This window comes from Pantherophis guttatus, chromosome 2 (assembly GCF_059756535.1).
Source record: "Pantherophis guttatus breed Tessera chromosome 2, ASM5975653v1, whole genome shotgun sequence".
Taxonomy (NCBI): Eukaryota; Metazoa; Chordata; class Lepidosauria; order Squamata; family Colubridae; genus Pantherophis; species Pantherophis guttatus.
In genome coordinates, this window is record NC_142064.1 from 85,984,229 (window position 1) to 86,002,912 (window position 18,684).

The 18,684-nt window shown below is 37.9% G+C and overlaps 1 protein-coding gene across 2 annotated transcripts in view; it reads right to left on the reverse strand.

Annotated features, from left to right (window-relative positions):
- LOC117661929 (atrial natriuretic peptide receptor 2-like) overlaps window positions 1-18,684 on the reverse strand; it is a 67,240-nt gene that overhangs the window by 4,813 nt on the left and 43,743 nt on the right. For both annotated transcript variants that reach the window (XM_087886337.1, XM_034411238.3), the window contains 7 exons: window positions 17,636-17,755; window positions 14,852-14,945; window positions 13,474-13,561; window positions 9,251-9,390; window positions 7,179-7,331; window positions 5,495-5,593; window positions 1,817-1,908 (listed from right to left, as the gene is read on the reverse strand). In XM_087886337.1, coding sequence (XP_087742463.1) covers window positions 1,817-1,908; window positions 5,495-5,593; window positions 7,179-7,331; window positions 9,251-9,390; window positions 13,474-13,561; window positions 14,852-14,945; window positions 17,636-17,755 — 786 coding nt within the window. The remainder of the gene's footprint in view (window positions 1-1,816; window positions 1,909-5,494; window positions 5,594-7,178; window positions 7,332-9,250; window positions 9,391-13,473; window positions 13,562-14,851; window positions 14,946-17,635; window positions 17,756-18,684) is intronic.

The following is an 18,684-nucleotide window of genomic DNA, read 5'->3' on the forward strand; positions in this document are numbered from 1 at the left end:
CTTGCCCTGCTGGATTTCTTATTTGCAGCCATTGTGCTCACAGCATTGTGCTGGACTACTTGTAGCCAGAGGCTGCTGGAGGTGTGTATGTGTGGGTGTCATCACTTTGCTCTGGGACTTGCCAGAAACATGGGGAGCGTTTGGGGAACATTTTGAGCAATAAAGGGGGGCGGGGTTGAACTATCAGCTGACTGTGTTGCCTCTGTGCCGTGCCTGGGTCATCACAGAAAGTTGTTCAAATCTATTCTTAATTCTAACAATTTGCAAGGAAACCAACAACCCATATGCAGGCTTTGCATGGCACATGTTCTTTAGTGCTTCACTGGATCCAGTTAATGAATGCAGCACCTCTGATATATCTCTGATCGATCATTCTTAATAAACGCCCTACCCCCTGACAAAAGGTAATGCTTGTGAGGGAGTTACGGCTTTGTTAGGGAGAAAATTGGAACAAAAGGAGATATTAACCAGACAGGCAGGAGTAAGCAAGATTCTAGGCAATGAATATACTGAGGGAAACAAACTTAAGGAATTGAATAGGGAGAAAGAAAGAGCCATCATCTAAACCCAGTTAATACACTCAGGAAATTAAAAGAGTCTGTCCTGGTATCTGCCTTCCAGCTATTTCTTTCTAGTTTCTATGATAGGGCTGTTGAAAGCTGGAAGTAAAAAGAAAAGGACATAGAGTAATTCTATGTAGTAATTTAAATCATTAGATAAGAAATGGGGAGAGTTTAAGATCTAGTACAGTGATGGCTAACCTTTTTGCCATCGCGTGCCAAAAGCGTGGGGAGCAGGGGGTGTGTGCATGTGCATGCCCACACCCATAATTCCATGCGCCCCACCCTCGCGCATGCATGCATGACTCCCCTGATACTCCCCCCCTTTTGGCACGTAATGGCCTGGTGGGCCTAGTAGGCCCGTTTTTCGCCCTCCCCAGGCTCCAGAGGCTTTCTTGGAGCCTGGAGAGGGCGAAAATGGCCTTCCCCACCCCACCCCCCAGAGGCCCTCCGAAGGCTGGAAATGGCCTGTTTCCCAATTTCTGGTGGGACCGGAAATTAGCTGGCTGGCGCACGCATGCGTGCTGGAGCTGAGCTAGGCAACGCTCACGTGTCCACAGATACGGCTCCGCATGCTATCTGTGGCACACGTGCCATAGGTTCGCCATCACTTATCTAGTAGTTCTACCTTGGGCATAAAGCCAACTTTTGAGCCAGGCACTTTCTCTCAGCCCTAGGAAACAGGCAATGGCAAACCATTTTGAAACAAACATACGGCAAGAAAGAAGCAATCTCAAGTGGGTGTGCCTTCAAGGCAAGGCAAGGCCAAGGAAGAAGTCGAGGAGAGGGAGTCTTCTTAATCAAGAATCTGCAGGCTGAGCATTTTTTTTAAAAAAATTGCTGCATTGAAATAAATTGGGTGGGTGAGAGGGATACCTTTGTCTTTGGCACTTTTGATAGCTATAATGAAAGTTGATCGGTTGAAACTCTCCTACTTTGGTGAGAGAGAAAACATTTCTCTATTTTCTTCAACCGTATTTTATAGCTACTTCTTCCAGGATTATAGCTTGAGGTTAAAAATAGCTTCTAGAGAACCTCAGCACAAATTAGGCTCTAGGGTGATAATATCTCTCAATACTTTGACCAAACTGCAATTCCCAGGGTCCCTGGAGGTAGACATTAAATGCAAATTGGCTTAAGGAGCGATTCAAACATAAATGCAATTCATATTTCAAATACGGACAGGAGGGTTAAAACAAAATCTGCTAAAGAATGACCATTCTTTTCCCATTTGGGGAAAGCTTGAACATATTTACCTTGATTTGCAAATTCCCCCGGCACACCAGTACATACTCTCCAATCTGTTGCAGCAGCTGGTATGTGCTTGAACTGCACTGTATTTTGAGAGCTAAAGGGAAAATGAGAAGCAGTGTTGCCATTGTTTTCATAGTTGAAAAATCCATTTTCAAAGATAACGAACAATAGGTATCCTAACTCTTAAAACAGCTCATGCTTCTACTATTATCCTATCCTTCAGTTTACTTTGAAAGCATCTTGGAATACACATGTGGCTGTCAACAAAGGCAGTTAACCCTTTTATGAAAATTAAGAAATGGGAAAAGCTTAATATGCTTCATTTCAAGACATGGGGTTAAATAAGATTAAAGAAGAAGCTCAGTAAAAGCACTAATTAAATTTCATGGTCTAACCGAAGAAGAGAATGGTACCTGTTCATTTGAAAGGGCATCTACAGGAAAACTCTAACATAATATATCTAGGAAAGCACTTGGTAAAATACCACATAATTTTCTGATTAGCAACTAGTTACTATTGATTGGGTGCAGTGGTGAAATCCAAATTTTTTTACTACGGGTTCTGTGGGTGTGGCTTGGTGGGCGTGGTGCGGCAGGGGAAGGATACTGTAAAATCTCCATTCCCACCCCACTCCAGGGGAAGGATACTGCAAAATCCCCACTCCTGGGGAAAGGATATTGCAAAATCTCCATTCCCACCCCACTCTGGGGCCAGCCAGAGGTGGCATTTGCCGGTTCTCCAAACTACTCAAAATTTCTGCTACCGGTTCTCCAAACTGTTCAAAATTTCCACTACCGGTTCTCCAGAACCTGTCAGAACCTGCTGGATTTCACCCCTAATTGGATGGCATGTCTATATTGTAGATCTACAACCAACTTAAAAAGCAAAATTAAAAATATTCATCAGTGGTTGAAATGAAATCAAAGGAAGCAAACTGAGCATGTGGTATTTGGTTCTGGCCACAACACTGTATTCTACATTTTTATTAATCACTTGGATGAAAAGGTGAAAAGGGAACACTTATTTAAATTTGCAGGCAACACAAATTACATGAGAAAGTCAACATTCTAGGGACAGAAGCAAAATTCAAAATGATCTTGTTAGATTAAACATGTGACTTGAAAATAATAAAATGAAATTTAGTAGAGTTTCTTGGTCAAGAAAAAGACATCAAAAGTACAAGTATAGAATGGAGGAAATTAGTTTACTAATAATATGTCAGAAAAGATCTTAGAATAGCAGGTGATCAGAAACTGAATATGACTTAGCAGTGTGAACTGGATTTAAATAGGATAAATGATGTTCTACATTTCATTAATAAAACTACGATTTCGAAATCATGGAAAGAACTCAGAACTCTTGATCAGAACTCTTGAGTACTATGTCCAATTTAGGACACTGTATTTAAAAAAAGATGCATAGAAAAAGAACCAGATTCAAGGCAAGAGAACAAGAAAGTTTAGAAACAAAATCATATAATGGACAAAGAGGAGATATGTTGGCATTTTCCAGTATTTGAAGGAATATCACACAAAACAAGATTTGTTTTTTATTGTTCCAGAGTCCCAGACACAATAATAGATAGGAATAAAATTTCAGTGAAATGATAGGAAAAACTAATGATAAGAAGAATTTGACAGCAGAAGTAGATACAAAGGGAGGTAATAATCTTTGTTTCATTGGTTATTTTCAAGCAAAATCTGGACAGTCAACTTTCACAGAGTTGGGGACTTCTTCCAGCTCTATGATTCTCTAGCAGAGCTTTCCCCAACTCTATTGTTTTGAAATGCATTCCTCAACTTCAAGAATTCTTCAGAGGACACTATATTAGGAAAAATTAATCTAGAAGATAATGCCCAGTGTTTGACATTTTTTTACTGAGTATACTGCCTCCCAGTAAAGAGAGGAATTTGCTGCTCTAAATTTGTTAATCTAAGTCAAGGGTGGGGAACTATTGCCCTTTTATAACTTGTGGCTCAGGAATTCTGGGAGCTGAAGTCCACAAGTTTTAAAAGGGCTACAGTTCCCCACCTCTGATCTAAGACAGGGATTTATGACTGTTTTCTATGGCTTTCTTAGCCATATTTGTAGTTTTGTTATGATAGTTTAGGATGACAAAGCCTTGCAGGTAGTCCTTGATTTATTACTAATGGTTTTCAAGTTATGGCAGCCTCAGGAAAGCTGCTTTACGGCTCATAAAGCATAAGGCACTTCTAGCCATTGTAAAATGTTGCACTGGGCCTCCCAGTTACATGATTTCATTTGTGGGACTTAGTACCCAGCTTGCATTTATGACCAGTTGCAGCATCCTGCAGTCATGTGACTGTGATTTATGACATATTTTGCTGGTTTCCAGCATTTTATTTTTTGCCCATTTCTTGCAAACCACCATATGATTCAGTCCATATGATTCAGTTATAACCATGTTATTCACTTAATGACTGCATGATTCAGGTTTTTGACCATACGATTCACTTAATGATTGCCATAAAAACAGTCGAAAAATCAGGTCCAATCATAAGGGTGCATTGACTTACAACCGCAATAATGTACAGCAGAAATTGTCCCAAATGTGGTTATAAATTGAGGACTCCCTGTACTTTATTACAGAAAGGTACAACAATTTTTTAAACAACTCTATATCTCTCTATATAACTCTATATTTGAATTAATCAAATAATAATAATAATTTAATCACAAGATCCCAAAGACTGCAAAGAACAGCATGGCAAACCAGCAACAATGGTGAATTGGAAGATTTGCAAGAAACACCATTTGACTGCAGGTAAGAACTGGTGGGACCATAAAATAGAGAAAGTCATAGAAAATGAAGGAGCTAAAGTGCTCTGGGACTTTAGAATTCAAACTGACAGACACCTGCCACGTACGGTAACAACCCAGATTTAACAATTGTAGATAAGAAAGACAAAAAAGTCTGGATAGTGGACATAGCAGTACCTGGAGACAGACAAAAAGAAGAGGAAGAACTGGACAAAATATAAAATTCAAAGACTTGCAAATAGAAATAGAATGACTGTGGCAAAAAAAACAAAGTTAGTACCAATACAAATAGATGCCTTGGATGCAATCCCAAAACAACTGGCGCACCATTTGAATACCATAGGCATTGATAAATTCACCATCAGTCAATTGCAAAAGGAACAATTTACATCCTGCAATGATGACTCTAACACCATCAAACATCCACATCTGCCTATTCCAGGTCCTTGGCAATGCCTCAATAGGCGGACAAAATCCAGTCCGAACATCTGGCTGACTGTGCAATGAATAAAAATTCAAGTTATATAGCCACCCATCTCAGCTGTGATTAAGGAAAGTAGACAATAATAAAATTTTAAAATGAAAAACACAGCAGCCAAGATCATTAACCATCATTCACATAGCCAGGAGAAAACACACAAAACCAGAACCAGGGCCAAGTCTCTAAGGCCATACGGAAGACCAGCAGGATCAGGACCCACTTAAACTCTGAGGGATAATGTTCAAGGAGGCAGGCACCATACAGGAATACCTCATCCTCTGTGCCCTGCCACCCACAATTCCTTAGCCAAAAAGACCTGAAAAATTCCCACTCTGCCAGACTAAGTCAGGAAAGAAATCTGAAGTGACACCAACTCATAGCGCACTGCTCGATTGTACTGTTAAATACTGTACTTCACCTTCACTGGTAGATTCCATCCTGGAGGCTGTGTTGACTGTGTCCCCAAATAGACAATACCGTGGCATTTTGGTTCCAACAATTCCTGCCACAACTGGACCTAAAGAAGACAAGTAGAAAGATTCCTTTAGCTCTTGCACCTCCATTACAGTTTATCACAATGGAAAAACTAGGCATATAGGCTACCTATATGAGGAGTAATTGCATCAAAGAGAACTAAAGAACAGGGAGCAAGATGGCAAAGAGAGAAGCAGGATAACAAGCGTTGACCAGAATGACATCATTCTAAGAAGAAAGCAGATGCTTAGCTGATACAGCTGCACTTGGAAAGAAAAGATAGACGGTACCCCACTAGTGCAATAATTCGGAATGCAGTCTAAGAAGTTGCTTGTAGTCAATAAATTGGTTGGTTGGAAGTAATCTAAATTTACTAAGCGAGTCAAGTGAGGGCAATTCAATGACCAGTTCAAATGCTAGACTAAAAGATTTAAGAACGTAAAACATGATGATCATTTACTTCCTACTAATGACTTTGTGCCAATTCCAAGGATTGTACTACTAGTTCCCATTACCACTTCTTCCCTATTATGAATGAATGAAACCAATCAATCTGCTGCCATTTTGTCACTAGATAAGTGGCATGGCTAGTGCTTCCAGCACCCCTATTTCACCAATCCAACATTCATTACCAGCATTAGTCACGGAGGTGAACAGCCTAATACACCGGTCTACAAATTTTGGGAAATTATCGACCTCCGTGATAAAATGTGTTAATTTTATATATTTTGATTAGATGAATTAGAAAACAGGTGATAAAGGTGCTGGTTGGCTAAGGTTTTCATGGTAATTCACAATCAAGATGTACACACAGGCGAGTATATTTGCCTACAAGGGAGGGAGGTGTCTAATGATCATGATGCCTCGTAACTTCTCGACAAAGTACAGTAGAACAATGAAAATGGCACCACATGGAAGTGTATACATTTATCTTCACTTTGAGAACAGCAAGGCAGATGACTATGAAAAACACGTGGAAAATTTGCTTAGGTCCTTTAAAGCACTTGGTTCAGACATGTCACTAAAAATTCACTTCTTACACTCGCATTTAGACTATTTCCCTTTGAACTGGGGGACAGTGAGTGATGAGCATGGGGAGAGATTCCATCAGGATATTGCAGCATGGAGAAGAGATTCCGAGGGAAATGGAGTCCGTTGATGCTTGCCTATTACTGCTGGACTCTCCCCAGGGATGATCCTACTGAAGTTTACAAGAGAAAAGCCAAAAGGCGCCGTTTAGATACCGAATAAAGATGGAATCTTGTTGTTTAATCTGATGTTAGAGTTTGTCAGTTTTTCATGCAAAAAGCATGAAAATGTTACATGAAAAACCAATAAATGAATGGAACATTAGGTTATTGGTATCAATTAAAAGATAAATTTATGATGATTGGTGTGGCGCCATTCTCATTGCTATATCACATTTTGCAGAAAAGTTATGGAGCCTAATCATACATCCCTCTTATAATTTTTGAATTATTTTGATGGAATTTTGACCTGAAGCTACATATCTTGGAAACTGGAGCCAATTAATACTCAGGACTTCCTTTTCCTTTATTAGTGACCCAATTCTGGTAAAATTAAGCTACTTTCATTTCTGAGGCTTTCTCCTTGTAGACCAGTGATACCTGAGTGGATTCCTGCTCGAATTTTAAGCTGGGTCTCAGGCTTGTGTGGAATCCTAAATGTTTTGCACACCAAAACAAGCTCCAGAGCCATGCTTGCAATTTCACTGGCATGATGAATGCCATTCTCTCTTGGCACTCCCGATACTACCATATCTGAAAATGACAATAAGTACATAAAAGGGGTAAATTATAATTAACATTCATATCACAGTTGCAATTTCACACATACTTATAAATGAAACACAATGTGAACAACAATCCGTAGCATTAGGCGGCACTAAATGGCATTCTCATAGTCTCTATCAAAAATCAATAGCAAAAGTAAAGCATTTATTTATAAAAACTATTTCTGAAAGTTTTATACAAAAAGTAGTAATTATTTGTTCAAGAAGAGCTTTGCATTTAAGAGAAAGAGTTCCTGGGGAATTTGTATTAATTCATAAATATAAAATATAACAATTTTTGGCATGATCAAACATTCATTATGTTGGGAAACCATGAATGGAAATGGACAGATTTATAAGTATTTAAAGTTTGAAAAATAATTCTAAAGTACCGCCCTATAAAACCTTCAAACATACCAGATTTGCACATGCTTATACACAAAACACCTCGCACACCAGGAAATCAAAATCTTCAGATTACTGAATTAGAGCAGCCATTGTTAAGAGGTTTTCGCCTCCTATAGAGTTAGCCAAACACAAAGGTTCTTTAATCAAAGCACTGGCATGGCTAGATGTATCTATCTCATCTTGTGCTGTATTAGTATTTTAAATAGTTACATCTCAAATCTGTCAATCTCTCATTACATTAAAATGATTTATTAAAATACAGATATCAAGCTGTTTTATGACCCAAATAATTCTGAAAATCTAAAAACAGACAAAAGGGCTTCATAAGCTGTGTAAAAGGCAAAGCCAGTTTTGATGTGTATTTTCATTATCCGAACCCAAATGATGGCACCGTTTGTGAAATGCATTGTAAACATTAAACGTGCTTTCTTTGCATTCATTAGTTGGATCTAGTTTACAATAATGGTAATTAAGTTAGTCTTTATTAGCATAATCCCGGCAATTTCACTGAGTGAATTTGAAATATAACTATGCCTAACTCCATAGTTATGCTTCAAGTTGATTCAGTTAAATTGCTGGGATTTATGTTAATTCATAACATAAATGAGTATTGCAATTCATCATATCAGAAAGACATTAGCTGCATGACATACACCAATGTCCTGCTCCTAGTGATTTCTGTTATTCTGCGTGTCACTCTTAATCTATTCTCCCATGCCTAGCATTGATTGACCCATTCATTTGTAAATCATCCATATGACAGCTGTCGTAATCCTAAAATCCTTTGGCTTTTAGTTAAGCCTAGATGTAAAATAATCTGAAGAAATCCCTGAATTCTCTACAGGAACAACCCATCCTGAGAATGCTCTATTGGAAAATGTAACCTCCACATGGCTGCGAGAACAACTGAAAACAACAACTCATTCACCTTACCATTGTACCAGTGGTGGGATTCTAAATTTTTTACTACCGGTTCTGTGGCTTGGTGGGCGTGGCTTGGTGGGCATGGCAGGGGAAGGATACTGTAAAATCTCCATTCCCACCTCATTCCAGGGGAAGGATACTGTAAAATCTCCATTCCCTCCCCACTCCAGGGGAAGATTACTGCAAAATCCCCATTTCCTCCTGATCAGCTGGGACTCGGGAGGCAGAGAATAGATGGGGGCGGGGCCAGTCAGAGGTGATATTTACCGGTTCTCCGAACTACTCATAATTTTTGCTACCGGTTCTCCAGAACTGGTCAGAACCTGCTGAATACCACCTCTGCATTGTACATATAATAAATAACTATTAATCCACATTCCTTCAATCATCATTTTTTTAAAAATCTAAGTGGATCATCATTTGCATTTTATTGTATCATGAGTTAATAATATCAATACAGTATGTTGCAATTTCCTGTCCTTTAATTCTAGTGCCTGAGGTTATTGGCTTCTGTTACCTAATAGTAAGGTTTAGAACTAAAAACAGTTTGAAAAATATATATATATTTTAACTCACAGGCATCTCCTATAGTTTCAACTTTGTAGACATCATAATTATCTATGATTTCATCAAAAGTGGTATAGAGTTTGTTTAAAAAGTCCACGACCTGGTAAGGTGTACTGGTGCTGGAGAGCTGCGTGAAGCCAACAATGTCACTGGAAAGAAGAAAGAAGCAAGTAAGTCATGGTGTGTCCCATTAGGATTTCAGAATGTTTTGAAATTGACATGAGATTTTCATGACACATTGCAAATTCTGATCGTGCAGCACTGTTTCCTCTTCTACCACCATTAATCACCACTTTTCTCTGTGTGCCTTCAAGTTAGGCCTGGAGACTAAAACATATTAAGAATAGCTGCAGGATTTGGGTCTGGCTAGTCTAAAGAAAGGAAGAATTAGGTGTGACATGATAGCGGTATTCCAGTATTTGAGGGGCTGTCACAAAGAAGAGGGGGGTCAAATTATTCTCCAAAGCACCAGAGGGCAGGGAAAGAAATAATGGGTGGAAACTGATCAGAGAAGTAAGCTGGAATTAAGGAGAAACTTCCTAACAGTAAAGACAATTAACCAGTGGAACAGCTTGCCTCCAGAAATCATGGGCATTCCATCACTGGATGTTTTAAAGAAGAGTCTAGAGACAGTCACTTATCTAAAATGGTATAGCTTTTCCTGCTTGAACAGGGGGCTGGACTAGAAGACCTCCAAGGTTCCTTCCAGATTCTATTCTATTCTATTCTATTCTATTCTATTCTATTCTATTCTATTCTATTCTATTCTATTCTATTCTATTCTACCCTACCCTACTCTTTATAGGGCTGAGAGGTTGGCGCAAGGTACCCAGCTAGCTTCACACCTAAGCTAGGACTAGTCTCCCAGTTTCTAACCTCCTCAACCACTATATCAAACTGCCTCTCATCTCCAAATAACCTGTAATAATTGGTTGCTATTTTTCAGTCAAATAAACGGCAAACTAAATTGTAAAGAAAAGCATGACCAGCATATCCCAATTGTTAGGCCAGTGGTGGGTTTCTACCGTTTTCACCCCGGTTCAGGCAAACCGGTAATAGCGACAGCGGGAGGCTCCGCCCACCTGCTTGGACATTATCACAGACGCTCTGTGCACGCAAGCAAAGCGAGCGCATGCGTGCACACAGTTCCAAACCAGTAGCGAATGTATGTGGAACCCACTACTGTGTTAGGCCTTTAGTAGTTATTAATAATGTCAGGGCATTTACAGGAAGAGAAAGTATCAAGGATTATGGAATTCAATTTAAGAAATGTTATATCCAATGTATATACTCAGTGTGGACTTTTGGAGGCTGTTGTTGTTTCAAAGCACTTTTGTAACAGAAAATAAGAAACAGATTATTTCTGGGTTGTGCTTTAGTGTTTCTATTCTCAGCAGCCTCAAACTCTTTCTTAATAACTTCTAACATTATTACTTTGGACTGTAGTTTGAAGAAGGGCATGTAACGTAAATTACATTTTTTGGATTTTCTGGATTGCAGCATGTAACGTAAATAAAATAAAATACCGCTCTTCTATTGAAAAAAACAATCATTTTTGTTATTTTATAAATTCACTTAGTCTTACAGACTCTTAGTCTGGAAAATGACATTTCTACAGAGATATGCTAATATACAATATAAAGACTTAATTAGTTGATGAAAGGCAGATAAATTAAATGAAATTTTAATTGGTTTACAATTTCATTCCCCAGTAAGTAACAGTCTAGTCAGTTGAGGCTTTTAGCATTTCTGCCATTCCAACTGCTTTGTCGCTACCCACGGACACATGTGTTCAGATTTCATCAGCACCAATTATGTGCCCTGTATGAATATTCATTTGTACTCTGTACATGTAATTCTGCTTCTACTCTTAATGAGTATATGTAGAATTCTAAAACTCATAGGGGCAAGCCCGTGTTATTATCTAATTTTATTTCTGGTTAGTCTAATTAAACTGAGTTCTGTTCTACATAAGCAAAGTTAATTCTTGAAATCCATTCTTAGCCTATCAGACTTTGTTTTGGCTTTACTTTTGATTTCCCAAGTATAGTATTGCACTAGTTCTGCCTACTCTAAGCACTTACACTGAGAGGATCATTAGTTTTGAGTTTTGGTTCCGTTGCTCAAGTGTTGCTTGAGTTAATTCCATCCATATCAATTTAATTAGCATTTTTAAATTAGCAGTTGAGAATTGAAATTAAAACAAGAAGATGCATGTGATTTTAAAGCCATACTTTGCATAGCACAAGTAGGTTTAAACTATACTGTCCTAATCCTGTAATATAGCTGCTGAGATTCCTGCAGGTCCCTTAATGTCAACGGATGTTGTGAAAGTTCCATTTCTTTTTAGGATAAAAAAGCCAAAGGGGGGTGGGTTTGAAGGGGAGGCTATGCTGAATCATTTAAATTTAATTTACAAGAAGATTAGATAACCTCTTATCTATATATTAGGTTTACATCTGTTGGGCATATAAATCTCTCAGAGTTGTTTTCCCAGTTAGGTATAAATCATGCCCATCTGCAGACAAGCAGATGTAAGCATAAATCAGCAGACATTAATCTGCAGAATTTTAATGGACTTGCTTGCTGAACACAGGAATGTATAAGTCAGGCCAGTTTTAAAAACAGAGGTTTCTCTCAAGAAGAAAAGGAGGGAAGATCAAATAACCGTTAACATAAAATACTGTGCAGATTATTTCTCTATAATAATTAGAACAACTTTCTTTCTGCTAACATGGCACTATCTCAATCCAACATCAATAGCTTTAGGATCATACAATTAAAATAGCAAAGAGAAGAGTTGCTAGAGAATACCCATATCCACACTCATTCGTTCTATTCAGCTTGTTACTAATCTTTCTCATCAAACTACTTTTAATACACAGCTAATGAGCATTTTTCCACACAGGAAACACAATCAAGAAAAATAGGGTGGTTTAACTCTTTGGATTCCCAACAATAAGGTTTCTAGGTTTCCATGATAACTTGATAGTGTTCAATGAGAGAGGGGAGGGGAGGACAGGGAGGGGAGAGGGAGAGGGAGATGTGAATGTGATCCATTTTCTCACTAAAGTTTTGCTCTTGATGAGGGGTTCTGGGATTGTTTTTTTTAAAACCAAGAGATTCTGTGGCCTGGAAAAAATGTGCATACGCCAGGCATGAAGGATTTCTTTGGAGTAATGAGACTGGTGCCAGCTAGTCAGCTCTCCCCCGGAGTTTGGAGGGTTTGAAGCAGTGATGAAATCCAAATATTTTTACTACCGGTTCGATGGGCGTGGGTTGGTGGGCGTGGCTTGATGGACGTGGCAGGAGGAAGAGCCTTGATAGTACAGTGGTTTAGTGCACCCTGTTATTAACACAGCTGCCTACAATTTTCTGCTGGTTCAAATCTCTCCAAGGCTCAAGGTTGACTCAGCCTTCCATCCTTTCTAAGGTAGGTGAAATGAGGACCCAGTTTGTGGGGGCAATAAGCTGACTTTGTATAAAATATACAAAAGAATGAAGGCTATTGCTTAACGCATTGTAAGCCGCCCTGAGTCTCCGGAGAAGGGCGGCATATAAATCAAATTAAAAAAAAAAAAAGATACTGCAAAATCTCCATTCCCTCCCCATTCCTGGGGGAAGGATATTGCAAAATCTCCATTCCCACCCCACTCTGGGGCCAGCCAGAGGTGGTATTTGCCGGTTCTCCAAACTACTCAAAATTTCCACTACCAGTTCTCCAGAACCTGTCAGAACCTGCTGGATTTCACCCCTGGTTTGAAGGTGTCTTGTGGGAGCCAACGGGTTATTCAAACCAACATATCCTATATATGCACATACTGCATTACATCCCCCCCCCAAAGGATCTTACCCTACTTTTTCTTTCAAAGTCCAATGTGGAATGAATATGCGGATCATAGCATAGATAAATAACATGCACACAACAACTGCTTCTTTGAATATAGATCATTAAGTATACTCAAGATGGTAGAAGAATATTTTACTCATTATAAGGACAAATAATATGTGTATTCCAATTCGTAGGGTTTTTTAAAAAAACAGATAAATAGGCATTGTGTTCTTGTATAATAGCTTCTCTAAAGTTCAACATAGTATGCAGTGCTGTTAACTATAATGCCAATTGTGAAAAGATGTAAATGTATGCCTATAATGTAATTTACAGAACCTCTTCTTTCGAAATTATGCACACACTCCAATTAGCTAGCAATTTAAAAGCAATTCTTACTTACCTGAAAAATATGGTGGAATTTACATAACTTTGGGCCTGTGATGGTTTCCCCTGCCTTAAATCATCTGCAACCTGTTTTGGCAACATACCTGTTTTATATAATTAATGCAATTACTATTGCTATCATAACATGGCAATTGAAACATAGAAATAAGTTCACCGTGGGAAATCTATACCTATTTAAAATATATAACTATCTCATTTCAGCAAATAAACTATGTTTTAATTTACATCAAGAACCTTGAACTAGTTCCTTTATTTAAGCATTATCAAATGGATATGAAATTTGTTTTCCATTTCTCAAATTTCTAGCTATTAAAAAAACCAAAACATCCTAAAATGTGCATACTCTATTTTATTTTTGCTATCTGTCTCCTGGATTAAAAACTTACTTATGTATAGTATTTCTCTTTATTTCTAAGTAACTATAGCAAACTTTAAGATTTTTTTTTTTTAAAAAAATCATAAATAGATAATCAACAGCTAAATCTATATACTTCGCATCAACAAATTTCCTCCCTTTGCTTCTTTGTCCTATGTTTGCTTTCCATTCATGTTTGTTGGGTGTTGGGCTTTTGGCAGCTGACTCAATTCAAAATAATTCTTTCCATGCAGAATTTTCTTTGCAAGATTTATTTATTGACATGAAAGGGGAAAGAGTTACATAAATTTCAGCAACTGAACATTTCCAGTTGAGAACACCAGTGCTTAGGGGCAGAGACTTTCTTACTTTTGGCTTCTTTTTGTGAAAAGAATATATTTCTTTTGTGGTGAGAATATATTTCTTTTCATAGATAATGGAAGAACCATTAGATGGTTATTACAAATATTTCTGCTGAAACATTTTTCCAGCTATGAACCAATCATTATACTAAGGTTTATTGAACATTAATCATTAGTGAGCAATAATGATTGGTTTATATACTGGGATTTCTGGGACACCTTGAAAACAATATATTGAAACATTAGAGTTTTCTTTGATGTTTTCAGTTTACCAATTTAACTGAGTTAATTGTACACCTTTTAAGCAATGCAAGTAGCAAAAACTAAGTGAAAATAAACTCTCCCTGGTATATAATGTTGACGAATCTGAATGAAGATGCTCAAAGTACAAACAAATTTAAGAATGTTTCCAATGGAAGCTTAATAATACATTTACCTGTCCTTATTTGTCTACTTTCAACAAATGTCAGCTTTCATTTGTTTCTTTTCCATGTCTTTTCCCTACTTTTACTAACTCACCCTATCTTATGAAATTGTAAAAAGGGGAAGTCAGAATACTTGAATCAGTGAGGAAATCTAAAATCTGTTTTAACAGCATATACATTAGTCATTATTTCTCAAAATAAATTGTATTCCTGTTGATGCTGATCACTTACTATACAGCAAACGGTCTGTCTTCTGTTTTTCATATGTTAAATCCTGTGTTCTTTCCGCTACTAACACTTCCAGGTGCTTGCTGTATTTCTCCATCTAGCCAAAATAAAAATGCATTCAACTCAAGCAACTGCGGAGCATATTCAGTGAGAAATAATCAGCGATCTATTCACTGGATTTGCCTTACATTGCCAACAGACTCCTGAGAAAATTTTGCACAGCTTTGCCCACGCAACTTCTGCAACAAAACAGAGGTGTGCGTCTGAAATCATTTCAATGCCACATGGCAATGATTAAAATCCTTAAAGGGGGCCCACTTATACAGGCAGTCAAGAAATAGTGCTTCAAAGAATACTTAAGCCTTGGCATCCAGCACTAGAAAGTGAGTGTGTTATGAAGTTACGTTTCAGGTTGCCTTTTTATGTTCTCATAGAGCCCTTAACAAATGCTATAGTATTGGAAACATTGTGGAGAAGAAGGAGAAAATGAACAACTTCCTACTCACTTTAGCCATTATCATTTTTTTTAGCACTGGGCAGCTGCTTTGAACAAATAAAATGTCTTGTTGACTGCTAGTAGATCTGGGCTGCAAAGTTTTGGATGACCACTAGGGAGCTGAAAAGAAGCTCAGAAAACTCTCTTTGGCGCCATCTAGAGGTCACCAGATTTTTTTTTTGCAGTTTAGATCAGCCCTAGTCTTTTTTTCCTCTTGTAGCTCATTCTTAGGAGGAGCTTCCCAAACTCTATCCTTTCCCCACAAATGTGATACAGTTCTGCAAGAGAGCCAAATATGCGACTTCTGATGCCGTCCTTTTCTTGGACAACAGCATCTAGGGAATCAGGCTTTTTTATTTATTTACAAATGTCTCTGAAAATAAAAGCTTATTCTCGAGAAATTATGAAAGATGGATAATAGAAGGCAATGACTGAGCAATGGGATCCATCAAGAATATCAACAGCAAAAGATGGATACTTAAACACTTAGCATAATGTAAACAGAAAGGTAGTATCACTCTTTACCCAAAAAAAAAAAAAGCCTACTGATTTATAGATTGTGGCTATTATAGCTATTATTATTTTGTTATTTTTAGCAATTTATCAAAGCAATCTAACTCTAGATTATAATGGATTGTAAGAATAACCTTGAGGAGGAAGAGGAAGAGCCACGACCAAGAGTTTGATAGAAGAAATTTCATTCCAAAGCAAAAATGTAATTTGAAAAAAGCATCTTAGACTTGACTTGCTAGGTCAGGGGTCTCCAAACTTGGCAACTTTAAGACTTGTGAACTTCAACTCCCAGAATTCCTCAGCCAGCCATGTTAGTGAATTACAGGAGTTGAAGTCCACAACAGTGGTGGGTTGCCCCTGGTTCACACCAGTTCTATAGAACTGGTAGTAAAACTGGCGGGAGGCTCCGCCCACCGACCCCGACATCACCAAAATGCTTCTGTGCATGTGGCCCCGTTGCAAACTGGTACTAAATGTAAGTAGAACCCACCCCTGGTCCACAAATCTTAAAGTTGCCAAGTTTGGAGACCCTTGTCTAAGTCAAGAGAGGAAAGAGGGAATGACTATGTCACATAAGCCTACTGAGGTATGCCTATCACTCTCTTTGCCTCCATGGGCTGGCAAGCTAAAGTTTCTCAGTGGTATTTAAGAGTAGTTTCTTGTAGAATGTGCTGAAGTAATGAGATAACTAAGGCATGAATGATTGACTCAAGGACATCCTAGTTTAGGAAAAATGCAATTGGCACCCCAATTGAAATCAAAGGCCCTCCTGGCCACAGCCACCACCTGCTCCTCAAGCAGGACCCGAGTCCAGGACTAACAGATTGCACACTACTTTTTAATGGGGGAATCAAACATTGCTCAAATGATCCTAAATGATAGTCATCAGAGTAGATTTTTATTTATAAGTTTAGTATGCATGATAACTGCAGATCCCTCACTACTTATCAGCCATAGTAGGAAGACCAGACCAGGAAATTAAGTCTACAGGAAGGTTAATTTTATTGGCAATGGCTATAAAAACAGAATTTTCCAAGTCTGCTTATGGTGTGACTCTTCCTCCTATTCCTTATAGTTCAGTGCATTAGGGAGGTGTCTATCTCAGCTGCTTCAAAAAGTTATCCTGTAGTTTTGGACTTAAAAAAATGCTCCAGTCTATTTTGCCTATGTAATGGTTCTTGCATATCTCCATCAAGTAATCTGAAGTGATGGCAATACAAGAAAGGGAGTAAGAGAACTGAGAAAACGGAATGAATAGGAATGACAGATCTCAATTAGACTTACTTCCAGATGCAGAGTCCAGCTAGTATGAGAGAACTATTAAAGTGGCATAGATGACATTTTGTTGGAAAATATCAATATAGGCTCAAGGTTGACTCAGCCTTCCATCCTTTCTAAGGTAAGTAAATTGAGGACCCATTTGTGGGGGCAATAAGCTGACTTTGTATAAATATAAAAAAGAATGAAGGCTATTGCTGAGCACATTGTAAGCCGCCCTGAGTCTCCGGAGAAGGGCGGCATATAAATCAAATTTTTTAAAAAAAATGTTGGTAAAAGTTTGAGCACATGCTTCTTGTTATTGCCTTTTCGGTGCATGTTATTGGTTATCTCAATATTAGCAATGTTTAGCTGAATATGATAACAATAACACATCTGGAAAGGACCACATTAGGAAAGGTCACTATAGAACATTGTAATGACGTTCAAATGTATTGAAGGGTTGGAGACTTGGAAGAAAGAAAATCTAATCTAATTAGAGTAATAACCATGATTCTTACCAAAGTCATCATCATGTCAACTGGACTAACTTTATTTGGGTTCATTTTACATAACAATTTCTTGACTTGCTCAAAAGTAAGTCTTTGTGATGGATTGCCTTTTCTACATTTTCTGATGAGCTGTCAAAAAAATGAAAGAATATAGTACAGTAATTCAGTCATTCCAGTTCAAGATACCTGCCTCTTGATCTTTTCTTTCTATCATTCATCAGATGTCATCCAATTACAAATGTTGACAAATCCCAGTTTAATTCAACTTCAGATATAATCTATGTGCAATTCAGGCATACTTTCCTCAGTTTTAAATACTTCCTTGCTTCTTTACCTGCTTATAGCTTCCTATACATAAAGCTGAATTTATCTCTCTCTCTCCTTTTTTTTTTTTAGAAAAATGTTATGCAGTCCAATCAATCAACTCTGAGTTGCTAACAATCAAATTATAAAACAAACTATAAAGAAAAGCCAACCCTCACAAATCTGAATGACAATAACTAAAATATCTAAACCCCTCTACTTAAATCAAATACCCACTCAGATAGGAGAGTCTTCATAGCTAAAGCCAAGAGTCCAGCTTTAGATCTCTTCAGACAAACTAGACATCTGAAAATAAATAGGAACTTCCATTTAGCTCATGAAGGTGATTTTCCCTCCCACTTAAATAAAATTTGGGCAAATCGGGATTGTGATTAGATTACGGAGGTGGGAGGGGGGATTTAACCTTTCTCCTAACAGACTCAATGATTCCTGTCCTCAAAATCTATTATGAGCCCTGGATTTGACGCTATGATTGGCCAATGCTAGGAGGATATGTGAAGACCAATAGTGGTGATTGGCTTTAACCTCCTCCCTGGACAATCCATTTTGATTGGTCGCATCAAAATTGTTGTTCAATAAATAGAGACACCTTAAATGTATTTCCTTTTATGTCTCATTTCATTCAAAAAACTGTGGTGATGATGATGATGATGATGATGATGTCTATCTCTTGGATTTTATAACCATAGAGAGGATGGATAATGAGTTTTAGCATTGGTTTGCGTGTATATTTA